General features: G+C 40.0%; 1 protein-coding gene across 5 annotated transcripts in view; it reads right to left on the bottom strand.

The window, feature by feature from the left end:
* The window catches only part of slc7a11 (solute carrier family 7 member 11), a 345,019-nt gene that overhangs the window by 101,843 nt on the left and 215,630 nt on the right, over positions 1–27,546 (bottom strand). Inside the window, exons 9-13 of one of the 5 annotated variants that reach the window (XM_077532377.1) lie at positions 24,357–24,453; positions 21,791–21,940; positions 20,372–20,496; positions 19,943–19,995; positions 19,037–19,709 (exon numbers count right to left, since the gene is read on the bottom strand). In XM_077532377.1, coding sequence (XP_077388503.1) covers positions 19,669–19,709; positions 19,943–19,995; positions 20,372–20,496; positions 21,791–21,940; positions 24,357–24,453 — 466 coding nt within the window. In that variant the 3' untranslated portion in view covers positions 19,037–19,668. Of the gene's footprint in view, positions 1–8,548; positions 8,727–19,036; positions 19,715–19,942; positions 19,996–20,371; positions 20,497–21,790; positions 21,941–24,356; positions 24,454–27,546 lie in introns of those variants that run through there. The other 4 variants (XM_077532375.1, XM_077532378.1, XR_013285012.1 and 1 more) reach the window with 4 other exon arrangements.

Here is a 27,546-nt window from a genome sequence, read left to right on the forward strand (position 1 = left end):
ACCCCAAGATGCACAAAAAAAGTCTATTCGGACCATGTAGCTAAAATGTACAGGAAATGAGCTATGAATTTTTTAATGTCCAATTTTGGCCTATTTTGGCACATTCACTGTGGTCATGCTTTTTCCCCCTCTGCAAGCATTTTTCATCCAATTAACTTCAAACTTGGCATTTATCATCTCAAGACGTGAGAGAACAACCCTAAAGACATCTTTGAACTTATATTTCATCTTACTGATAGCGCCACCTAGTGGCAATTTTTTTTCTTACGAATTTTCTTCTACGTTTTTCTCCAAACACGTTAACTGGACCTACCTCATATTTGCTCAGATGAGGGATTCGGCCTTCATGATGTCACAACACGAAGTTTGTGAGTTTTCGCGAATCGCTGTGGGCGTGGCTAAGCACTGTTCGCCAAGAAAACAACGCCAGTTTTGAAGGTCTAAACATGCGCAGAAACTCATGAAACTTGGCACACACATCTGGCCTGGTAAAATGAACAATATTTTATTGTTGATTGTGCTATTTTTACAAAAATGACTCAATAGCGCCCCCTAGGAATTTTTAATGAAGCAGCCCCGGTTGTACGTTTAAGCAAGATCTACGAAAATTTTTAGGTGTATGAGGGAGCCCAAGACCTACAAAAAAGTCTCTTGTACCCATATGCTAAAATGAACAGGAAGTGAGCTACGAATTTTTGAATGTCCCATTTTTGACGATTTTTGCACATTCACAGGGGGCAGACTTTTGCCCACTTCTCCTACACGTTTCATCCGACTGAGTTAAGACTTGGCCTGGACCATGTCAAGACCTGAGCCAACGACAGGGGGAAAAATTTTGACTTTTCGAAATACTATACGATGAGGGCGGGGCATCAAAATTTGTGTTTCGCAATGTAAAAGGATATGCTTGATAACTCCCCGGGACATGCTCCAAAAAATCCCAAACTTGACATGTATGTTTATCGTCAAGGCCTGAAGTTATCTCTATGACAACATTCAGTTATATATGCAGCGCCACCTAGCCCTTGAGGCAAGAAAAAAAAATACCCCACATACGGTATTTTGTACAAAAAATGTAAACTCATTCTAAGTGTGATAACGAAGTCATTTATGAATATTCTTTTAGTTTCCACCACTCAAAATGTTCACTGGCATCAGACCTATCCAAACATATATATATTTTTATTTATTTTTGATAGCCTCTATGGACATTAAAAGCAATATCGTGAATGAAGGATATGCTTAATAACTCCACGGTACATGCTCCAAAAAAAATCCCACACTTGACATGTATGCTTATAATCAAGGCCTGAAGGTATCTCTATGACAACATTCAGTTATAAATACAGCGCCACCTAGCCCTTGAGGCTTATATAAAAAAAATAAAATACCCCACATACGGTATTTTGTACAAAAAATGTACACTCATTCTAAGTGTGATAACTAAGTCATTTATGAATATTCTTTTAGTTTCCACCACTCAAATTGTTCACTGGCTTCACACCGATCCAAACGTATGTACGTTTCCATTTTGTTTTATTCATTTTTGATTGCCCCTTTGGACAATAAAAGTAACATTGTGCAATGAGTACAACGAGCGATGATGTGTATATACACTTTTACAAAAAAATACCAATCAGGGCAACTCATTGCCTAAAAATAAAAAAGGACGCTGATTTTTGCAGGTCTTAACAATCACCAAAACCCGTTGAGCTTGACACACACACTGGCAAAAAAATATTCTACATGTAAACGTTTATTATGCCATTTTCAAAGAAATTTTGCTTCCAATATGCCAGTACCCCAATGTGCCAGTACCCCAACGTGCAAGTACCCCAACGTGCAAGGACCCCAACGTGGCCCGGGCTGCGAGGGCCCTTTATAGCTGCTCGCAGCTCTAGTTTATTCTTCTTCTTCTTTATTCTCCGCGAACGATCGCATTTTTGAGGACCTAAACATTTACGAAAACTCACCGAAATTTGCACACTCTTCGGGCCCGGCGAAAAATGTGATATTCTGTCGTTGTCATAACAATGTTACTCTATAGCGCCACCAAGCATAAAAAAATAAAAACCAATCCCGGCACGTTTGACCAAGAGCTACGAAAATTGGCAGGCACGTGTAGCACCCCGGGACGCACAAAAGGTCAATTGGGACCATGTAGCGAAAATGTACAGGAAGTGAGCTATGAATTTTTGAATGTCCAATTTTGGCCCATTTTTGCACATTCACTGTGGTCATATTTTTCCCCCCTTTGCAAACAGTTTTAATCCGATTGACTTCAAACTTGGCATGTATCATCTCAAGACCTGAGACAACAACTAGGCAAAATATCTTGACTTTTCGGAATATTATATGACGGGGGCGGGGCATCAAATATTGCCTTTAAAATTTCATTTGTCCAGAAAGACAAAATGCTTAATAACTCCCATGTACAAGCTCCAAAAAATCTCAAACTTCTCATGCAACTTAACAGTCACGGCCTGAAAACATCTATATAATAAAAGTCAGTTATGAATTTAGCGCCACCTAGTGGTGACAATAAATATCATAATTTACGTTTTTAGCTACTGTGCCGAGCTCGTTGAAGGGATCCAGTTGAAAATTGGTCAGACACACCTTAACATGTTGATCATGGCCCACACCGAATATTGTAAATTTTCACCAAAGGGCGTGGCCTATACAGTGCCGCAAATTCTGATAATTTTTCGTGATAATAAAAGCTGCTTTAACTTGACCCAGATGGTCCAATCTTCTCAAAATTTCACACATTTGATGAGAGTCCAGCCCTTAACACATCTACGAACTTATATTTCATCTTACTGATAGCGCCACCTATTGGCAATTTTTTTTCTTACGATTTTTCTTCAATGTTTTTCTCCAAACACGTTAACTGGACCTAGCTCATATTTGCTCAGATGAGGGTTTCTGCCTTCATGATGTCACAACACGAAGTTTGTGAGTTTTCGCGAAACGCTGTGGGCGTGGCTAAGCACTGTTCGCCAAGAAAACAACACCGATTTTGAGGGTCTAAACATGCACAGAAACTCATGAAACTTGGCACACACATCTGGCCTGGTAAAATTAGTAATATTTTTTCATGTATTATGCTATTTTTACAAAAATGACTCAATAGCGCCCCCTAGAAATTTTTAACTAAGCAGCCCCGCTTGTACGTTTAAGCAAGATCTTTGGAAATTGTATGTATGTATAAGGGAGCCCAAGACCTACAAAAAAAGTCTCTGGGACCCATGTGCTAAAATGAACAGGAAGCGAACTACGAATTTTTGAATGTCCCATTTTTTACGAATTTAGTACATTTACAGGGAGCATACTTTTGCCCACTTCTCCTACACGTTTCATCCGACTGACTTCAGACTTGACCTGGACCATGTCAAGACCTGAGCCAACGACAGTGGGAAAAATCTTGACTTTTCGGAATACTATATGATGAGGGCGGAGCATCAAATTTTGTGTTTCGCAATGAAATAGGATATGCTTAATAACTCCCCGGTACATGCTCCAAAAAATCCCAAACTTGACATGTATGTTTATAGTCAAGGCCTGAAGCTATCTCTATGACAACATTCAGTTATATATGCAGCGCCACCTAGCCCTTGAGGCATGAAAAAAAAATACCCCACTTACGGTATTTCTACAAAAAAATGTAAACTCATTCTAAGTGTTATAACTAAATCATTTATGAATATTCTTTTACGTTCCACCACTCCAAATGTTCACTGGCATCAGACCTATCCAAGCATACATATTTTTTTTATTTAGTTTTATTTATTTTTGATAGCTTCTATGGACATTAAAAGCAGTATCGTGAATGAAGGATATGCTTAATAACTCCCCGGTACATCCTTCAAAAAAATCCCAAACTTGACATGTATATTTATAGTCAATGCCTGAAGGTATCTCTATGACAAAATTCAGTTATAAATACAGCGCCACCTAGTCCTTGAGGCATAAAAAAAAACAAAAAAAACTTAAGGTTTTTTTTTTTACAAAATTTGTGAACTTATTGAAAGTGTTATAACTAAGTCATTTATGAATATTCTTTTACTTTCTACTACTCAAGATGTTCACTTGTATCAGACCGATCCAAACATATGTACTTTTTTATTTTGTTTTATTTATTTATGATAGACTCTATGGACAATAAAAGCAACATCGTGCAATGAGTATGAGTGATGATGGGTATATATACTTTTGCAAAAAATACAAATCAGGTCAACTCATTCCCTAAAAATAAAAAAGGACGCTGATTTTTGCAGATCTTAACAATCACCAAAACCCATTGAGCTTGACACACCTATCACACCTGGCAAAAAAAAATCCACATGTAAAGGTTTATCATGCCATGTTCAAAGAAATTTTGCTCCTAATGTGCCAGTACCCCAATGTGCAAGTACCCCAACGTGCAAGTACCCCAATGTGCAAGTACCCCAACGTGGCCCTGGCTGCGAGGGCCCTTTATAGCTGCTCGCAGCTCTAGTTTTTTTTTTTTTTTTTTTTTTTAGATCAATCAAAATCTTCAAGACTCATCGATACCAATACAAACTACTGATAAATTACTACTTATGATACATAAAATTTCCAAAAAAAACAATGACAGATAATTTTTTTTTTTAAAAAGACCTACATATCCCAATTAAGGCAAATTTCCTTAAAATTGCTTGAAATTAATGGCAATTGCATATATTTTTTTCCAATTTTCTCAAAAAAGCCATTTTGCATTAGGGATGTAACGATAAGGGCAATATCGTGATATTACAACTGCCACAATATCGTTGTCATGTTCGCAATATTTAAAAGGAATCATCTGTTAACATCTGTTAAAAACGTCAGGTTGATTTCCATTTGTGCAGTTCAAGAACCCTCTAGTGGCTACTTTATTAGTGCAATTAAATTTTCATTAAGTGTATTTTGGCCTTCTATGTTTAAAATCAATGCTAATTGTCAGATGAAGGGGAACCTAATTTGCTTGTGAAGCGATCAGTGTGTGCTTGCATTAGCAAGTAATTGCCTCAATATTGTTATTAGAGATTGTAGGTGGTTTACATTAGGGGTGGGACGAAAAACCGATTCAACCGAACCATCGTTCGTCAAGGGGAGCTAAACGAACGTATCGGTAGCAGACTCGTCAACCGATACAAAATCCGCCGGGAATCCTTAGATACATTGCTTGTAAAGCTGTGGACCGGATATCGCGTGGCTGTGAATCGGTTGCGAGTGAGGCTTTATGATTTTCATAACGATAGCAAGAGTTCTGCAACGTGCTCTGCTTGTTTTGTTTACATTTCAGTAGCATGGCTATTCAAGCTACTTCCGTGTTTACAGAGAGCTAGCAAAGTAGCGCTCAGAGACGCTTCATTCCCTGGATGTTGCGTTACGTTTTTTGGGGGAAGGGGGGCCGCCCACTGTCAACGCCGGGCTCGCAACACGGCACGGGATAGTGTGCGTGCTCGCGCGCAGTCGCGCACAACAAGTGACAACATGCAACTGAAGACATAGAAGCCCGTGCCGGGTGCCGTACATCTCGGTATTTCCCATGGCTATCGAGTCCTCTCGGTGCACTTGTATGTCCCGGCGTTGGTACTGCACGCGAGCCAAAAAAATAACTCCCGTGACGATCCAATGCATGGATTCAAACTACAGGTATTTCCCACAGTCAACACACCAGCTAAGCTAAAAGCACACTGCAAGTATCTCATTTCTCAGTTTGTGGCTCCCTGTCAAATGTACACAACTATCATGAGCAGCAGATAGGAGAACTGAGACGTGCCCGCAATTACGTCATAAAACTCAAAATGAACGACAGCCCCCCCCCCCCCCCCCCCAAAAAAAACAAAAAAAAACAAAAAAAAAAAAAAAACATTAACAGGAGTGATTCCGTGGTCATCAGCGTGTCTCATCTTAAAAAAAAAAAGAAAAAGAAAAAAAGACGTCATACATAAACCAAAAATGAATGTGATGGCAAAAGAAAAACAAATTGTTGAAAACAAAAATTGTTGATAAAAAGGGAAGGGCACTTTTGGAAATATTTTTGGATATATTAAGTGGTTAAAATGTGTTTGCTCGATTTATTGTTCCATAAGGTGTCTTCAGTTGAGTTGAATTGTGTTGGTGTCTTTTTAAAGGTTAAATATTTATATTTCAAATTGAATTATCAGCCTTTTGTTTTCCTGATCCTTATATGGAATTAAAAAACAAACAAACAAACAATTATAACTGTCAATAAATGACTACTAAATATTTAAACTCATACATTTTTCAGTCATATCGCCCAGCCCTTTGTTGCGGTCTATTTAAATAATTGATTCAATATATAAAAATATAGAAGACATTTTTGGTGTTGTTTTTTTAACACATTTGTAGATACTGTAAAAATTTGTGGTGTTTTAAGATTAATGTATACAAGCAACAAATGTCACTATAAGTTTTGAATATTGAAATGAATCGTATCGAATCGAAAATTGTATCGTTCCCAAACTTAATCGAACCGTATCTAACCGTTCTGTTTTGAAAGATAATCGTTTTTCAATCGAATCGCAACTTGTGTATCGAGATACATATCGAATCGGCCTCATGTCAGAGATTCCCACCCCTAGTTTACATGCATTGCTGTCATGTACAAAAGCACAATATTGTGCTTTTTTTGTATGATCTTTTTTATTTTTTATTTTTACAATATTGTGATCTTTTTTAAATATCGCCAATACCCCCACAATATTGTGATAATTATCATATCATGACCTTCATATCGTGATATCATATCGTGATGTTTGGATATCGTTACATCCCTATTTTGCATAGAGCACATAATAAAATCAATTAAAAAAAATAGATAAAGTGAAACTAATAATCCAGTTTTCAGGGGGAAAAAGGCCCAGTCAAAATATATGGTCGTAAAACTTCCTTTTAAGGAAAACATTGACGTGCAAGGAATTCAATTCAATACAATAGTGTTTCAAGTAATTCCTCAAGCTGTTTAGTGTGTAATGTTTAACTATATCCTGTTTTGAAATGCATGCTTTTAAATTGGAAGCCTGCTCTGTACTTCCATTTTCGGTTTCATGTTTTCCGTTCGTCATTCATCTCATAGCAGTAGAGTAGTCAATGACGCTATGCTATGTAACAGTGGTGTCCAAACTACGGCCCGGGGGCCATTTGCAGCCCGCCGTCCATTTTTTACTGGCCCGCGACATATGCTAAAAATGGCATTTGACTCAGTTCAAATGAAATTAAAATAAAATGTTTGGAGATGGTCAAAGTAAGAAGGGAGGGTATCGAAAAACAGGTGCCATTAAAGGTTATTTTAGTTAACTAAAACTAATGAAAAAACTAAAGGTGTCAGTCGATTCAAATTATTAATCGTAATTAATCGCATGACTTCAATAATTAACTGACGATTAATTGCACATTAATCGCTTGTTTTATAATTCAATTTATTTCTAAATTTTCAATAAAATGAAATTTTTTTCCCTAATTTAAATAAGGTTTCTTTTTTAGTCATTGATACAGTAATTTCATAAACAATTGAATAAAAAAAATACAATTTAAAATATGTATTGTACGTTAAAAAACAAAACAAAAAAAACAAAACAAGTGTGACTGATTTGTGTTGAGCATTTTTCTTTCACTACAACATGGCATAATTGCATTTATGAGACCATGGTTACAGCTCAGTGCATTTTTCTTTTCATATTAAGAGCTGACTAATTTTTAACATGAAGTAACTTGTGAAATTATGCACATTTTTAAAACTTAGTCCCCAGAAATATATGCATTGTTATTTAATTTATTACTGCGAAATTGTGTTATAGTGACTCATTTTCACGACGTTGGACGCTTTTATTTTGTCAAGTTCCCGGATGCGCCGTAGCAACTATGCTGCTGTGCTAATCGCTAATACTGGTGCTACCGAGTGCGTTCTGTCAAAGCAGGGAACTGGTAAAAGTGCTCCACCGTCCAAACGGCTCCTCCACTCAAACATTCTGCCCCTTAAGCATTGTGTATTGTAGCTCCAGTGCAGTACAGTGCATTTCTATTGGGTAATTTTGACATGGACGTTTCTGCTGCTTTGCGACTGGAATTCTATTAGAGGCTTTCCAAACAAGGAGCAGTCGTTAATCGAGCGTCAAAAAAAATTTGTGCCGTTAAAGCCCATAGACTATTTTTGTTTTTCTTTAAATTACAACAACCTGAGTGGGGGTGTTGAGAGATTATGTCCTCAGTTGATGTGTAATGTTGCGCTTGTGCCACTGTGAGGTGCTCGAACACTTTTCTTTACTTTTCTTTTTACTTCCGTGTTAAGTCTGAAGGCTGTTGAAGTGCAGACGTGCTTTGTTGTGCTCCGCAATAAATACGCCATACTTGGCTAAAGAAACTTCATCTTTCCGTTATCCATTCAACCGAATGCATCGTTAAGCTGCCAAAACTTCACAAAAATCAATAAATCTAGACTATATCATGGAATCTGTATGTTAATGCCTATTCATTTGAACAATCCATTTTCCAGTAACCGCAGTTGGAGACTTACCTAAAGCACTTTGCACCCATTTGGGCCTGCGGTTGAACTGTACAAAGATGTAGTAGGCTGGGAACCCCGTCAGGGAAATGGCAAATCCAATGCCCGTGTTGAGTGGGTCTGAGTACAGCGAGAGGAAGACCATGAAGAAACACGTAAGGCTGAACACCACTGGGATGATAATCGGTACCTGGACAGAAAGCAGGAGTGAATAAATAGGTTTATATGTCTATAAACACAATTTGTAATCAGCTTGTGTATTTATACAATAGAGTTTTAGGGTCACCTAGCAAGAAAAAAACAAACAAAAACAAGTCAAGCTTTAAAGTCAGTAAGGCAAGATTTAAAGTTGGCAGGATAACATTTAAATTTCCTGTTGACTTTAAATATCGTCATGCTGACTTTAAAGCCTGTCTTAACTTTATTATTCTTATTATTTTCTGGCTAGGTGACCTAATACGCCATCATTGGAATGCCATATTTTGAGTTGAATTGTTTTATTTCCTTCCTTTGATTTCCTGGTGAAACATGAGTGTTTTGTTACAGCCCTCCTGCATCTGCCCTGCATACTCACTGAAAGAGGATGAGAGCTGTTTGGAATAAACATTCCAAACAGCTCTCATCCTCTTTCACATCATATCCAGCTGTACCTTGTTATCAGCCATCTGTGCGTGTTAAACGACCCATATCACACTATTTTAAGCCTTTCCACAGTTAACTCTCGGCATACAGTCCAGTCCAGTATACTACTCATAAAAAGTTAGGGATTTTTGGCTTTCAGGTGAAATGTATGGAAAATATCAAAAGATCACGCTACAGTAATAACATATCATGAAAGTAGGACATTTAAGTAGGAGGATGCACTGCTGATTTCCTCATCTAAAAAAAATGGATCCAAACAAAGGTTAACAATGGTGGGTACACCACAACAAAAAATTTGACCTTAAGCCCCTCTCTAGAGAACGGCAACTTGTGCAAAAAGTACTGAAATATTTAACCGTTGAAAATGTGCACTCAAAAGCTTAGAGAAGGTCACATTATGTTCACTTGTAGCCTAAAAGTTTAAATGCATTTTAGGTTCGTCCTGAAATTTCACCTAAAAGCCAAATATCCCTAAGATTTGTCAGTAGTGTATATGATTATGTATTATGTGGGAAATTGATCATATACAGGACTGTCTCCAAAAATTAGAATATTGTGATAAAGTCCATTATTTTCTGTAATGCAATTAAATAAGCAATAATGCCATACATTCTGGATTCATTACAAATCAACTGAAATATTGCAAGCTTTTTATTGTTTTAATATTGCTGATTATGGCACTTATTTTTTTATTTGGTCTGAAGAAATATTCTAATATTTTGAAATAGGATATTTAAGTTTTCTTAAGCTGTAAGCCATAATCAGCAATATTAAAATAATAAAAGGCTTGCAATATTTCAGTTCATTTTAATGAATCCAGAATGTATGGCATTTTTGCTTATTTAATTGCATTACAGAAAATAATGGACTTTATCACAATATTCTAATTTTCGGAGACAGGCCTGTATATGCTCAGGTTATATACAGTAATTGCTCATGTTTGCAACTTTGAAATGTTTCCAACTGGTCTCCTTCCAACAAACGAATTTGGCAGAGCTAGTCAAGTCATGCCCTGCGATTGGCTGGCAACCAGTCCAGGGTGTCCCCCGCCTACTGCCCAGAGCCAGCTGAGATAGGCGCCAGCAGCCCCCGCGACCCTTGTGAGGAATAAGCGGTCAAGAAAATGGATGGATGGATGGATAGTCAAGTCATCTTTATATAGTGCTTTCAAACAGCCTTAGCTTTTTTTGCTCTTCTTCTTCTTCTAAGAGAGCGCTCAGAAGTGTTCATTCAGCAGTCCTATCGATTCAACATCTTATCATCATTGCTCTCTCTTTTTTTTGTGTGTGTGTGTGCGTGCGTATGTGTGCATGCATGTACGTGTGAATTTGTGCAAATTTGTACCATTAATTCATCTAAAACCTAATAAAAATTAGGGATGTAACGATCAGCATAATATTGTGATATTAAAGCTACTATATGGAGGATTTCCCACCAAAATATCTTAACAATAGCCTTTTTATTTGACCATTTATGACTGAAACATATTCTAATTAGTAGATCAACATCTTAGCTGTTCACAATGGGTACTCCTACAAGCCTCTGGCCAATATTATTTAGGAAGCGTCCGGTCCGAATCCTTCGAATTTCCCGCCCTCTGTCTGCGGGATGTGACGTCATGCACGTTCTCGTCAGTTGTTTCCTGTAGTCGCAAAGACGGAACTAGTACAGATTTTCGCTGCCCCAGACACCCGCTGTTACTCCGCGGAAGGCTGCTTAAAAAAATGAAAACAATGTCAAGTGCCACGAAAAAAAATAAAAAATCTAAACTTGATAGTGACCGACGCGGGGCAACAACGAGAGTGAACATTGGTTTGACATTTCAGCGGTGGAGAGAGTTGAGATCGGACTTGGATTAGAAAAGTGATTCACAGCTGGCTTTCTTTCTACTCCAAAAGGTAAGAAGCGAGTATCTTGACATTTAGAAAAAAATGTGTTGTTTTCAAATGGCAGTAACCTCAAGATCGATCACTTCTCGGTCGTAACTATTGGGGTGAAAGTGAGGTGGACGGCAACATTTAGCGTGAAAGGGGCGGCAAAGTTGAATGTAATAGAACAGAATGACTTTATGAAGAACAGACGTTCCATTCCGCGGCGTTTCAATCAGGCTAAATGTTGCCTTATTTTCCTCCGTGAAAACAGCCTATTGTAGCTACATTATCCTAACGGAATGTGAACGCTACTACTGAATGGCGATAACATTCACGGCCGTATCACACTAAGTAGTGAATGGGTCTATATGTTTTTCACAATCGTCAATTTCCATAAATGACAGCCCACCTTTCGGCTAATGCACAATGACGCTAGCCTGGGGGCAACATACACTAATAATGACTAGAATCAGGTTGACGTCCGTCGAGCGGGGTGACTACAATATGTAACTGCATATTAACATCGGAATGAGGTCCAATTAATTGACGTAATTTGCACATCCTTTTGGAGTCCAGCGCAGACTTAGACCGACTAAAGCAATATGATCTGCACGCCCCGTGGACATCAATTGTTTAGTGGGGATCGAGTCTCATTCCGTGAAGTAGCCAGCTTTGTATAACATTATAGAACTTCTTACCTCTGAAAACAAGTTTAATTGGATATGAAGAGCCCAGTCTTCAGTATTGAGGTCGTGCACGTACGAGTGCGTGCAGCGTGTACGAGCGTGCAGTTTGTTTTCGGCCACAGGTGGCAGTAGCGATTTGAAATTTTAAATCTTCCATATAGCTGCTTTAAAACTGCCACAATATCGTCGTTGTCATGTTCACGATATTTCAATGCAACAAATCTATTAAAAAAAACAAAAAAGTCACGTTGATTTCCATTTGTGCAGTTCTAGCACCCTCTGGTGGCTAGTTTGTTTGTTTTTTCAACAGCTTAGGCATCAATAAACGTTTTTAAAACACTTAATAATATGCTGGTAACATAGCATGGCTAATCGTTAGCATAGCCTAGCGATTAGCTCGTCTGCACATGTAAGATAACTTGGCATGGTTTAGCTTACCGAGGCCAACAATGATCAAAAACACGGATTCGCCCGGTTCCTGGTCACTTCTCCTGTCTTCAACAGTTGTCTTCGTTGACTTATTTGTGTATAAGATGGGTTTTAATCACTTTAAAGTTGTTTCTTAGTGTTCGGTTTTTCTGCTGCGGTGACTCCGTCCAGCGTGCTCGTTCCTCGCGCTCTCTCTCTCCAACGTTCTAACTTTCAATCAAGTAACCATGGGGAGGGCCTTCCGGTTTAAATGAAGGTCAATGGCAGATTGTGTTAAAAAATAATAAAATAAAAATAATTTTATGTATTGAAATAATATTCTAATGATGTCATTAATGATTTTTTCTGTTTTTATTTTAACCCTTAAGTTGTTCACAGGGTTACACTAGTCACAAGCAAAAGCAATTCCGAGCTTACAAAAAATGGCGGCCTTACTCGGTAAAGTGACGCCAAGTGAAGACGCTCCGGTCATTGAAAAGCATTGGACTTTGGATCGTTGTAGTTTGATTTGTGAGGATTATTTTGATTTGGAAACGTGATGAAATGTTGTTTGACCACTATACAATATGCCTGGTTGTATACGCTAGTCACGGGGAAGAGTAATACAATACGCAGTTGAAATGAAGCGTTGCACTGTAGAAATAGCAGAAATGCCTGGATGTTCAGAACTGTCAATTGATGCATGTTTGTCAATTGTCAGTCCCCCCCCACAACGCACCCACCATAGGCGGTGGACCGAGGGCCGATTTTGTGCAGTTGAAAGATCCGCAATGAGGGAGGACCTGATTTTTTGTTATCAGCTTCATTTTTTCAACAAATGAAAGAAAGATTGTTGGCACTCTTATCTCTTGCACATTTTGTATTGATCTGTAACTTTGTGAGGGTTACCGGCTCCAGCAAACTGAGCGGGCAGCTATGCTCGGGGTCCGGCATGCATGACTTAGATGTAGTTATTGTCCAATAATGACACGTTTCGAAATGCACCCTCTTGGTTTGTTTTGCTGGGTTTGTATGCACTCGTGATCTGTAATGTGCAGCATTTGGCACGATTGATCATAATATACTGTTAGACAGGCTGGAAACTTGGGTGGGATTAAATGGAACAGTCCTTAAATGGTTCAGGTCCTATTTGGAGGAAAGGAGTTATTTTGTGACCATTGGAAATTTTGAATTTGATCGAAAGGCCATGACATGTGGGGTCCCTCAAGGGTCAGTCCTTGGACCCCTGTTGTTCAGTCTGTATATGTTACCTTTGGGTCAAATGCTTCAGAACGCCGATGTTGACTATCATAGTTATGCAGATGACACACAATTGTATTTATCAATGTCCCCAAATGACAGTTCTATTAACGTATTGTGTCATTCTCTAGAGCAAATTAACAACTGGATGAACCAAAATTTCCTTCAGCTTAACGAAAACAAAACGGAGCTCATTGTTTTTGGCAATAAAGAAAAGAGGATTACTGTTAAAAAACAGCTTGAGTCACTGTCTTTAGAAACTAAAGACCAAGTTCGAAATCTTGGGGTACTAATCGACTCAGACCTGACCTTCAGCAATCATATTAAATTCATCACTAAAACAGCCTTTTACCAGCTGAAAAACATATCCAGACTGAAGGACTGCATGCTTCAAGCAGACCAAGAGAAGCTTATCCATGCTTTTATCTCCAGCAGAATAGATTACTGTAATAACCCTACTGTCTTCTGACTGGACTCTCTCAAAAGAACATGAGGCAATTGCAGCTCATTCAGAACGCTGCAGCTCGAGTTCTGACCAAAACAAAAAGATCAGAACATATTACTCCAGTACTTAAGGATTTACACTGGCTCCCAGTCAGCTGTAGAATCGATTTTAAAGTTCTGCTACTCGTCTATTAATCACTAAATGGTTTGGGTCCTGAATATATCCAAGAAATGCTGATTGAGTACAAACCCAGCAGGGCTCTGAGATCGACAGACTTGGGCCAACTAGTGGAACCCAGAGTTCGAAGCAAACATGGTGAAGCTGCATTTAGCTTGTAACAACTATGGCCTCTAGGCCCACTCCACCCTCTAACTTTTTTTTTTAAAGTTTGCTTCTTCTAAAGCAAATTCTCTGCAGCCGCATAAATATTCCACTGCCCAGACAGGATCTAAACTTGGTTAGCTCTGCAGGTGGTCACCCAACCACCAACAAAACTCTTTTGAAGCCGCTGACCAGGTGACAAAGGAATTTATGCGTCTGCCGAAGGAGTGTATTCAAGCCCGTCTTCTTGGAGCCCGAACAAATGGCTCCAATGATTTGGAATACACAAATGACCGATCAAAGGAATGTTCATGACTTCTTATCAATCACAAAGGATATTCTGGCGTCTCACCCTTCCTGGAACGTCTAGATCAGGGGTGTCAAACTCATATTAGCTCAGGGGCCACATGGAGAAAAATATATTCGCAAGTGGGCCGGTAAAATTGTACATAATTTTTAAAACATGTCCGTCAATTACATGCAGAGTTTTGCTATTTGTGGGCCAGCCCTAAATTGTGGGGCGCATCTGTACAAATATTGTCCCAAAATTTTTTTGCATAAACGTGTATATTGTTCACTGATTGTGTGCCGGGTGCCGTTAATGAAGTTATAAGGACGTTAATCCTTATCTAATGTGTAGTTGAATGTGTGTCTTATTCAGCATGTTAGTGTTTGATTCATGTTTTTATTTTTTAAACAAACTAACTTTAAATTGTGCTTAAAATAACGACATTCAGAGGAATTCCATGTTTAAGTTGCATTGCTCAACTGAGACTTACTTGTGTAATTATGAATTTATAAGCTTTGATTGTGGCCGGCTGATTAATTGGGCCGACATTACTTATTTTTTTATTTTTTTTTTTACTTTACAAAACCATCTCGCGGGCCGGATTAAACCCCATTGCGGGCCTGATCCGGCCCCCGGGCCTTATGTTTGACACCCCTGGTCTAGATGGAGCAACAGCACCGCCAAGTGGTGAAACTTGGAACTATCCTTAGTGACAATTCACATAAGTAACCGCATTTTACACATTTATACCATGATAATTCTTGACAGACAACTGAACTACGAATGATTCATGTTATATCTTTGTGTGTATGAACATCCTATTTCATTTGTACTCCATAAAGAATGAAAGATAATCAATATCTCTCAGTTCAGTCAGATTAGACAAGTAGAAGTTACCTCACAAGTTAGTTTATGATGCATTAATTACGATGTGTGTTAAACGGGTTGTGTGGGAAAACTGATTTGCCAGACTGACCAAATTTAATGCCAAATTATTAATCTCTTTAATAATTTTTTCTTAAAGTCTGCCCGAGCGAGCAGAAGGGTGTGCCACCACCCACTGAAGCCCCGCCCAAAGACTTTAAAAGGACGGGGAGACCCTCGCTCATCCTCTTGCCTCTTCCTCCTCTTCCGCCTCTTCCCTCTGGCTTCCAAGCCTCTTCCAAAAAACTCTCTTGCACGACCTGCAAGTGTCCCAGCCTGCTCAAACTCTTTGTTCCAAGAAACTTGCCAACCACGTGGCCTTTTCTTTTCTGGGAGCAACCGTTGCCGAGAGCAGACCCTCGCTCCACGCCACGCCAAAGCAGGTGCAAACTGCAACGCTGACTAAAGACTCTTTTGTTTTTTGTTTTTTTGTTTTTTTTCCACCATCGGTGATTGCCCGCCAGCGGTGAACTCCGCTGCCCCGGGGTATACTTGCAACGTACCGCCGGACTCAAGGTTGTGCACCTAAGCCGCGCACCTCACCTGCTACTCGGTGACGCCCCGCCGCGGTGCCAGCTCACCTCCAACGGCTGGCCTTCCCCGTACGCAGGCGCGTACGGACCGAGCTGCAACACCTGAACTCGGTTTTGGTGGTGAAGAAAGAGCTGAGCCAAAAGGCAAAGCTCTCGATTTACCGGTCGATCTACGTTCCAACCCTCACCTATGGTCACGAGCTGTGGGTCGTGACCGAAAGAACAAGATCCCGGATACAAGCGGCCGAAATGAGTTTCCTCCGCAGGGTGTCCGGGCTCTCCCTTAGAGATAGGGTGAGAAGCTCGGTCATCCGGGAGGGACTCAGAGTCGAGCCGCTGCTCCTCCGCGTTGAGAGGAGCCAGCTGAGGTGGCTCGGGCATCTGGTTCGGATGCCTCCTGGACGCCTCCCTGGTGAGGTGTTCCGGGCATGTCCCACTGGCGGGAGGCCCCGGGGACGACCCAGGACACGCTGGAGAGACTATGTCTCTCGGTTGGCCTGTGAACGTCTCGGGATCCCGCCGGAGGAGCTGGTTGAAGTGGCTGGGGAGAGGGAAGTCTGGGTTTCCCTCCTGAAGCTGCTGCCCCCGCGACCCGACCCCGGATAAGCGGAAGAAGATGGATGGATGGATGGATGGATGGATGGATACACAGAAATTGGTACAAGTAGCAGAAGCGGCTCTGTTTAACCTTAAAAACAAAAATTTGTTGTCATACTACATGTTATGTGGATGGCTTATGTTTGCCCAGAGACTGAGAATGAAAATTAGCTTTGACTATATGTATATTCAAGCATTGTCCCTTTAAATCAGTGGTGTCCAAACTACGGCCCGGGGGCCATTTGCGGCCCGCCGTCCATTTTTCAGTGGCCCGCGACATATGCTAAAAATGGCATTCGACTCAGTTCAAATAAAATAAACAAAACAAAAATGTTTGGAGATGGTCAAAGTAAGAAGGGAGGGTATCGAAAAACTGGTGCCATTAAAGGTTATTTAAGTTATCTAAAACTAATGAAAAAACTAAAATAAAAAAAACAATACTGTTATCGAAATACAATAAAAACGAAAATGCTTTTTAAAAAAACTAACTGAAACTACATTTTATGTTTACAAAACTAACTAAAACTAACTACAGTGGAACCTCTACTTACGAACGTCTCTTCATACGAAATTTTCGAGTTACGAAACGCCTCAACGGGAAAATATTGCCTCTTGTTACGAAAGAAATTTCTAGATACGAAGGTAAAAATACATTACCGAATGCAAAATACTTTCGGCTATGGCTATTTCCTATCATAGGTACCTATGAGCGTAAATACTAGATCGGTGTTTGTGCATCGTTCTGGCATCCCATTGGCTAAGAGGAACCTCTACCATAGGTAAGAGCGTATACTAGATCGGTGTTTGTGCATGTTTCTGGCATCCCATTGGCCAAGAGGAACCTTTACCATAGGTATCTATGAGCCTAGATACTAGATCGGTGTCTATACAGCGTCCTCATCATTCATCCCGCGGCCCATGAAGTGTTCCGATAGTTTTTTGTAAATGTATGAACTAACGGCCAACGAATTTGTGCAAAAATTCAAACAATTGGTGATTGATGAAGGCACAGTAAGTTTTTAATTACGACGAGACAGGCCTTTTTTTTTTTTTTTTGGGAAAAAAAGATGCCTCGCCATACCGGAAGTTTCCATGACGTTTCAGAATTTGTTTAAAAGAATCGGCCAGAAAAAGTGTTCACCAGTCGGCTGTTTGCTCACTAAGATGATGTTTGCCTTGGACATTTACGAAGCATTGTTTAAAAACAAAAAAAACCCAAACATCCTTAGATCAGTTCTTTGCAAAACACCAGTCAGAAAAAACACTTCTGAGAGAGAACATGAACCAAAGAGGGCAAAAAACGATGAGGACAGCAGTTAAAAAGGTAAATGACCATCATTTTTATTCTTTACTCTATTCTTTGTTTTTTACATTACGCAGAACTCTCATTTATTGTGCAATAATCTAATTGTAACATGTATATGTTACATGTTTTGATGCATTTTTATGCTTTATAAAACATTTATGTCTGAATTTTGGAAGGCTCGGAACGGATTAGGGCATTTACATGGAAAATGCGTCTCTACTTACAAAATTTTCAACTTGAGAACTTTCTTCCGGAACCAATTAATTTCGTAAGTAGAGGTACCACTGTATAATTATAGCAAACGTCCTTCATTTTAGTCTTTGGTAATTAATTTAATGCATGAGCCTATGGGGATAATTTTAAATGTGATTTTTAGTAGATTTATTTTTATATAAACCGGAATAATGAGCTTTGAAAGTATGTCACACAGAAGTAACGTCATCTAGCAGCAGCCAATAGAAAAGTACCTTCAGATGACGTTGCAAACGCCCATGGTGTTTTTTAAATATTGCGCACAAGTAATGCACATTTTTTTTGTAAAAAAAAAAAAAACAAAAAAAAAAAAAAAACTAATACTGAAACTAACAAACTAAACTAAAACTAAGCATTTTTAAAGAACTAAACTAATAAAAACTAACTAAAGTGAAAAACTCCAAAACTATAATAACCCTACTGCCATATTACAAATAAATTGGTTTATATACTGTAGCATTTTTCTAAATATGTAAAAGCACAAATAAATTATTTGTACAATTTTTAGGACTAAACACAATTTCTCTTCATAACATTATGTGGCCCTTGTGTCCTTCTGATTTTCTGTATGTGGCCCTCAAATGAAAAAGTTTGGACACCCCTGCTTTAAACTGTTATATGTAGAAGTTAAATTTTAGGAACCTGCTGCACTTCCAGCCAACAGTAGCTATCACAAACTGCTATGTGCACTTCACCAACATCCATACATAAAACGAGCTCCGAGAAGAAGGTGGGGAAAGCACTTTTTCAGATAAACTCCTTGCATATGCACACTCGGTTTTCCAACTGTCAGGCTGCAGGTCACAGAAGCAGCCTTGAATCTAAGCCTGTTCCTGCCCCTGAGAAGATGGATGGATGGATGGATGGATGGATGGATGGATGGATGGATGGATGGATGGATGGATGGATGGATGGATGGATGAAGATAGAATAGCCTTTATTGTCATTGTAACATTAAGATACAAATTAATTTTGTTGCTCCTTCCTTGTGCAGAATTAAAATAATTATCAACACACAATATGGAATAAATATAGTATATACAGATTAAAAAATAATTAAAAGGGTAGATTAAACATGCATATTGTGATAATAAAGTACCCAGTGGTGTAAAGTGCACAATAAGAAATAACAAACAAACTGTAATTTAAATGATTAGGATGAGTATGCATTGAGTCCTGCATCAGCTCCTGGATAAAAACTTTTTGAATATAATTTTAGTGACCTCTAACCCCTGCCTGAGGATAACAGGTCAAAGAGATGGTGACCTGGTTGAAAAGAGGCCTTTATAATGTTTTGATGTTGAGATCTACTGAGGCAGCGGAATTGGTAGATGTTCAGGAGAGCAGCCAATGATCTCTTCTCTGCTGTCATTTTATACTCTCTGCAACCCCTTCCTCTCTGCCTCAGTACAGGTACCACACTGTGATGGCGTAGCTGGAGGTCAGCAGACTCTCTACGCAGGAGTGTTAGAAGAGGTGTTGATGTTCTCCCTCATGAGAAGCCGCAGAAAGTGGAGCCACTGCTAGGCCTTCTTCACCAATGCCACAGTGTTTGTAGTCCAGGACAGGTCTGCTGCGATGTGGAATGGACAGGATGATCACTCCCCCCAGCTGCAGAGGCAATACTCGAGCTGGTGCACTGCTCTTGGAAGAAAACAAACTATGTGAAGGGGAGCTGCACCTGCAAACTGAATGAGCGGCCATGTACAAACTTGTACTAATGTGCAATCTGCGTCAACAGGTCATTTAAAGTTTAATAACTTAAGTTGTTGTTGTTCATTTAATATTATTTATAGTTACTTCATTTATATGCTACTAAGATGGTTAAAATACAAACCCTAAGGTGTGTAATTAAATTGGACAATTATTTACCTCCAACAAAGTTCCATGGTAGTTTTCTTCTCTTTCTATGGCCATTTATATTTCTGCAACATCAATAAAATACCTTTAATAAACTAAACGTTTCACCATGAGTGTGTGGCTTATCAAGCCCTTCAACTGATTGAAGCTGCATGGCCAGCTGACACTAAAACCCACATAACTTCCACCAATTTGGGTTTTTCCCTCCTACACCAAAAGTGATGAATAACGTAATAGTAATTCCAGATGAATATACAGCAACAAAGAAATATAGCTTTAGGTCTCGAGCTTCACAAGTGCTTGAGCAAGAGATGTAAACAACATACAGCATACGCTAACATACATGCTAACGGTTGACGCGTTACTCGTCATTTACATCGCCAAACTTTATACAACTTATAAATAGCATCACTAGTGTTTTCCAAAAACATGTATACTTACTTGCAAACGTAGATGCTGCGCCTTTCGCACATATTTTGTGTTTTTTGTAGTGACCATGAAGACAAACAGCTGACTTTGTGTTGTGACCAAGAGCTGAGGTGATGAATATCGACGTCTGCGAGTGGCTGAATAACATCACGTGATTTGTAGTATTGCATGTTATTGGTTCAATTGACATAGTAGTCTGTAGCGTTTGCCTGCACGTTTAATGACATTTACAACTTGATTTGGGGAAATGTGCAATAATTAAGAATGCCAACAAACAAAATCTGATTCAGAAAAAAAATAAACTTCAAAACATGAACGATCCAGGTCTTCACTCACCTGGAATTTTTGGTTGCCCTATTGTCTCTCTCTGTCTCTCTGTCTCTCTCTGTCTCTCTCTGTCTCTCTCTCTCTCTCTCTCTCTCTCTCTCTCTCTCTCTCTCTCCCTCTCTCCCTTGGTTTATTTTATTATGTTCGTACTTATGGTAAATCAGTCCTGATCGTGTTTCTGAATTTGCTAACATTTCAGATTAAAATTCTCTTTGGGGCTCTGTTTGGCCAGTATAGGGGGATTTCCTGAATTTGACAAATATTGCATTACTTCAAAGGTTTGCCTACAAGTAAATTTGCAAACCAATTGTCTACTTCTATGGCCTAAATCATTGTGGGTTACAATCTAACTACACTTCTCACATACAGCATAGCTTTGCAATGATGTAATAATGAAAGAGTAGAACATGAATTACGTTTATAGGAATATGAATGATCGACTACGTGCATTCAAATAAACTTTTTTTTTTCAGTTTTCATGGGGTCTGAGCTGAGGTTTGGGCTGTGTCCTATTTTTTTCCCTATGTTTTCATCCAATTGCGTGATATGCTAATACTAAAACGAAATATCCATTTAGTTGGGACGAGCATGACGTGACCCTCCACCACTCCCTGGCACTGGTAGGTTTGGTTATGTTGGCACCCTTTTACTCTTCACCAAACCACTGTTTTCGCTTTTTGAAATGGACACATTTATTCATCCACTCACATATTTACACTCCGGTGGGGCTGACTGATGAGCACCTGGCTGCCAGTGTGCGCCTCTGGCCCCTCCGGCTACCACCAAACATTTGCACCTTCCATGCACCAGTGTGAGTGGCACTGGAGGCAGTGTGTGTGCGTCTTGTGCAAGAACATAACATCACAAGACTTGAGTCACAGCCGGCACAAAATTTAACGAGGAAGTGAGTGATCTGTACTCACAGCTCAGTCTTTGAACGCTTTAAACTTCAAAGTAAATTAAAAGAAAGGGACAGAGGTCTGTAAAAGTTTTACGGTTTCCCGGGAGGTACAACAGCCTGGGAACACGATGAGCTGATTCTTGATTACTTAACATTTTTTCAAAGAAAATACATTGAAAAGCAAAAAGTGTGTCAATACTGACCTTAAAGGGGCGTGGGATGTCAGGCCGGGTGTATCGAAGGTAGATTAAACCAAGTACTACCACACCAATTGATAACCACCGCAGAAAGCTCATGAAGTTTAGCAGGCTCTCGATGTCTCCCAGAAACAGCTCGAGAATGGTCAATGGATACTGCACACAGAAATTTTAAAGCATTGTATGACTCTTCTACAATATACGACATTAAATTGTAATAGAACGGAGAGACAAAAGTGCCCACCACTTACATCTCTCCATCCGTCTCTCCGGGAAAACATACAGACCAAGAAGGACACGATGGCTAACAACTTGGTTCAGTCGGTGCCCAGTCCATGGATTTTTTCGAGGCTTCATGTAATATAACATTCGCTGAAAATGTGGGCATCCGTCAACGATGGGGCCGACAGAGAGACGGAAGTGCACACCTCTGCTAAATTGTGTTTTCACTCTGAAGCCCAATTCAACACTGGCTGCGGAACAGACGCGGTGCGTTTTCCGTAAGGCGGCCGTACGGACGCAATTCACACCGCGTGCGTTGCATGTCCGGAAATCTGCTCCCGACAGACCACAAGATTACGCGGGGTTCACGCTGGAGAGTTGAGTTAACCCAATAACAACTGTGTATATAGTAGGGGTGTGAATTGCCTCGTACCTCACAATTCGATTCGTATCACGATTCATAGGTCACGATTCGATTCGTATCACGATTCATAGGTCACGATTCGATTCAATACCGATTAATCCCAATACGAATTTACAAGTTGATTGTTGTGATTTTTTTTAAACTCAAACTTAAAAAATACTAATCAGTAAACTTGTACACTTTAAGATTTGTATGAAAATGTATTATTGATCTGAAACTTCAGCCTTATAACTGAGCCACTGAATTTAACAGACAGTCTCATGTTTGAACAGCATTGAAATAAAAATATTAAGGCTTAATGTTCCATTAATATAACATAGTTAACTCTAACCATAAGTAAGACATTTTGTTGAATATGTTTCCATCAAAAACGGATGTTTAAAAATCGATTCGGCCACCTATTGAATCGATTCGAGAATTGTGTGCTGTAATATCGCGATATATTGCCGAATCGATTTTTTTTTTAACACCCCTAGTATATAGAGTCCTATTTGTAAACAAAAGCCACGCTTGCCTGTTGTCACATCGAAATCTGCTCCCGACAGACCACAAGATCACGTGGAGTTCAAGCTGGAGAGTTTAGTTCACCCAATAAAACCGTGTATAGTCCTATTTGCAAACAATAGCCACGCTTGCCTGTTGTCACATCTATGCTTTTTGGACATTATTTCTGGGACTTCTACCATGGCTGTTCTACCATGGGTAAGTAAGTATGTTTTGTGTTTAAATAGTGTCATTTTGTCATGTTTAATTTATTCTGAGCTCATTTTTTGTCTTAAATGTCCGACTGATGTCATGCTATGCAGCTAGCTAGCTTCCCTCCCCAAAAAACGAGTTTGTAAACGATTTTATTTTGAAATATACCAGATTTACCTTAATGCGAGACGCTCGATTTCCTGTCCGGCTCGTGTAATTTCTTCAGCTTCACGAAATTTCAATTTTTTCCCGGATTCCGCATGTGGATTTTCATGAAGCTCAAGAAATTAAACAAGCCGGACAGGAAGTCGGGCGTTGGCATCAAGGTAAATCCGGTATATTTAAAAAATAAAGCCATTTGCGAATGGAAGCTAGCTTAACGTAGCATGACGAGTCGGATATTTAAAACAAAAAATGAGCTCAGAATAAATTAAACATGACAAAATAACACTTTTTAAACACAAAACCTACTTACCCATGGTAGAAGTCCAAGAAATAACATCCAAAAAGCATATCGATGTGACAACAGGCAAGAGTGGCTATTGTTTAATAAATAGGACTCTATATACACGGTTGTTATCGCGTGAACTTAACTCTCCAGCGTGAACCCCCGTGATCTTTTGGTCAGGCAGGTGCAGAGTTCCGGACATGGACAGCTGACGCAAAGCACGCGGTGTGAATTGCATTCCATGCGGAAGCCGTACGGGAAACGCACCACGTCTGTTCCACAGGCAGTGTGAATTGGGCGTTAGGGATGAGCGAGTACACCACTATCTGTATCTGTTCATCCATCCATCCATCCATTTTCTTAACTGCTTACTCCTCACAAGGGTCGTGGGCAAGCTGGAGCCTATCCCAGCTGTCTTTGGGCAGAAGGCGGGGTACACCCTGAACTGGTTGCCAGCCAGTCTCAGGGCACATGGAGAACAAACAATCATTCACACTCACAATCTCACCTAGGGACAATTCAGAGTGTTCAATCAACCTACCATGCCTGTTTTTGGAATATGGGATGAAACCGCAGGCACGGGCAGAACATGCAAACTCCACACAGGAAGGCTAGAGCCCGGATTCGATCTCATGACCTCTGCACTGGGAGGCAGACATGCTAACCAGTTGTACACCCAACTTGAACTCGAGTATAACCTAATTTAATATGTAGTGGTATGTTGCTATGAGCATATGGGAATCAACCCCTAATTGCTATTTCCTTCAATGTAGGAAACTAACCAGTAGGAGGACGGCACCTATTGGAGTGTTTCTGCGAATGTGAATCATGGAGTAAACCTCAGGAAGTTGTCCTTCACGTGACGCCACCAAGAATGATCTGCAAAGCACATACATATAGACCAGGGGTCGGGAACCCTGATCCTCGAGAGCCACTGTCCTGCCTCTCTTCCATGTTTCCCTCCATCAATGCAGCTGATTTGATGAACTGGCTCGTTATCAGGCTTCTACAGAGCTTGCTGATGATGATAATGATAACGAGTCAGCTGTGTTGGAGGGAGAGAGAGAACACAGGCGGTACAGCGGCTCTCGAGGACCAGGGTTTCCTACCCCTGACATACACTTACTTATTTCACCAGTCTTTGATGAGTACAAAATAGTTGATATTGTTGTTGAAATATTCCCGAATAAATCGTAGCTCCTTAACTCATATGCTCCCAAAAAAATATATAAACACGTTCTATTTTAAATATTGCCATGGTCTCAAAAACTTACTTATATGTTTTTTTGTTGTTTTTTGGGTTTTTTTTTTTAATGCTAGAGCATACAAAAGGCTTTAATGCAGATTCTGACCCGAAGAGGTTGTTTAGCAGGTGGCAGCAGAGCATAAGAGATCAGCCCGGGCCATGTTGCAACAAGCCCCTTTCCTCATTGTTGTCAACAGGTTTGTGAATAATAATGAAACTTAGCTATATTATATGGGCATTGCAAAATCAGTCAAAATCCAGTAAAACTGCCGGGAGCGAAGTGGGTTGCTTCAGTGAAAATGGGTGGGAGTGAATGAGTTAAACTGTCTGTCACACTGTATTACCCTGATTTCAGCAGTGTAGTTGTTGACAATAAAATACTACATATTGTGCAATTTTCCAGTTACCAAGTGACTTTATAAAATATATATGACATGTTTTGGTCAAAATATGCCAAGGATCAAGGTTTACAGCACACTTTCACCTTGCTTCACCTTGTTTAAAAAACCAGTGGTGTTTGTGAGTGTGTGAGGCTCCTGTCATGTAAATTAGCCATTGGGTGTGCCAATGACAGAACAGCTCAGCTAACTTCATGTACATTTACACCATTTTTTAAATTTACAATTTAGTGTTCCGTTTGCTTCATGCTAACATTCTGAACTATGTACAGCAGTGGTGTCCAAACTCAGTCCTTGAAGACCAGAGTCCTACCGGTTTTGGATGTTTCTCTTCTCCAACACACCTGAAGCTCGTCAGCAAGCTCTGCATAAAGCCTGATTAACGAGGCTGTTCATTGGAACAGGTGCGTTGGAGCAAGGAAACATCCAAAACCTGCAGGACTCCGGCCCTCGAGGATGAAGTTTGGACACCACTTGTTGTGTGCTGAAGGGTTGGATCCCAAAACGCAGACACAAATAAGGTTTTAACTATTTATTCACATAACTTGACTAAACTAAAAACAACGAGGATGCATCGAGAATCACGACACGCCAAGCCCTCCTTGGGCAGCGGAGAAGCACAGCGAATCACTGAGCAACAGCTTGCAATAACCCATACAATTCTCAGACCCTTATATAGACAGTCAATCAATCTCATTGGTTGTGGCTAGACATGTGAGTACTAGTACTGACATGGAATTCTCTGATTGGCTGTTGACTCCGTAATTACAGATAGTTCCTGACATCAACAAACATCATATAGCGTAAAAGATCCTTGACATCATATAGTCCAGACATCATATAGCCTAAAACTAGTTGAAACTGGATGCTGTTACATCAATACCAAAACAGACACGTAACGGGTCGTGAACTCTGACGCAGGGTCATGAACTCTACTCAAATCTAACCCAGACAAGACCCAAACATTACTCCTGCATGACTCGAGTCATGACACCACTGATGTAGTGTTTTAGCCAATGGGGTGCTTTTAAAAGGACACAAATGGAAATGAATTGTGCATACCTGTTTTAGATGAGCAGCAAAAACAATACACAGCATTTCAGAATTCAATTCAATGGATGAATTTGAATTGATTCCATGCGGAAGTGAATTTGAATTAATGGAAATACAGAGAGACTAGCATTGAGCATAAATGTTCTTAATGTTGGAAAGCTTATCCGTAGCACCCCCCACCACACGTCCCAGGTCGATGAAGAGTCATCCGCGCGGTCATGTATTTATCCGTCGAAAAATGACGACTAGTAATGGCTGGATGTCGCCTGTCGTTCCCATCCACCCCCCACCTCTTGACGATGAATACTATTCTGGGACGTACTGGGAACAAAATTCAGCCCATCAAAATATATGTCAACAGTGGAGAGCAGTGGAGGACGGCGGCCGAAATCCAGTGATTACAATTTGTCATTCGTTGACGTGGGAAGGGACAGGGAGTGTCCACAGCAGCTGGTGAAAAGGGTGGGGGCGTGCGGCTGGCCCGAAAATGGACCTGACGTTCGGGAAAGTCATAAAATTCCAGATGGTGGCCTTCCTTAACCCGTCAACCAACGACGAATAGTAATCGCTAGACGTCGGCCGCCCTCCACCCGTATAACCAACCCCCAACAGACTCCCTTCGCCGTCGATGAATCGGAGCATTTCACATCATTTAAGTACTATTCGGAGATGGGAAATCCAGGTCCAGAAAGAAAAAAATCATGCCACAGTTTGGCTTTCGCGACAGGCGCTTGTGTTGTACCCTGAGTTGGCCGAAAACAGGGAGAAATAATCACGACAGTGATTGTGGTGTTGCTTCCTCAGCAAACATTTACTGTGTGTCAGCAAAAATTTACAGAACATTCAAATAACAAACAGAAAATCCAGTCTCTTACAGACATCTGTGTAATAAAAGTATAAAAAAATTTTAACAGCATTTTCCTCTTAATTAACTAAAATGTTTGTGCAATAAGACAAAAAAAATGTACTGTTACACATTCACTTCAGTTGAATTATATTTAGTATTCAATATATCATCAATAATGCATATGTAGTGATTGGAACATAATTCACCCACGGAACGTTGGGACGAAGGGGGAGTTTGTTAGGATGAAAGGATGAAAGGATAAAAGGACGAGATGTTAGTAGGTCTGTGAGCCTCGCGCAGAGTGAGTTGTTGTTGCTGTTAAACGCTGAGAAGCTGATGTCAATAAATCGCCGGTCTTTGGCTCCGGACTTCAACACTCTGCCTCCGACTCCTGTCGCTACTCGCTACATTGGTGACCCCGACATCTG

Source organism: Festucalex cinctus, chromosome 9 (assembly GCF_051991245.1).
Source record: "Festucalex cinctus isolate MCC-2025b chromosome 9, RoL_Fcin_1.0, whole genome shotgun sequence".
In the NCBI taxonomy this organism is placed as follows: Eukaryota; Metazoa; Chordata; class Actinopteri; order Syngnathiformes; family Syngnathidae; genus Festucalex; species Festucalex cinctus.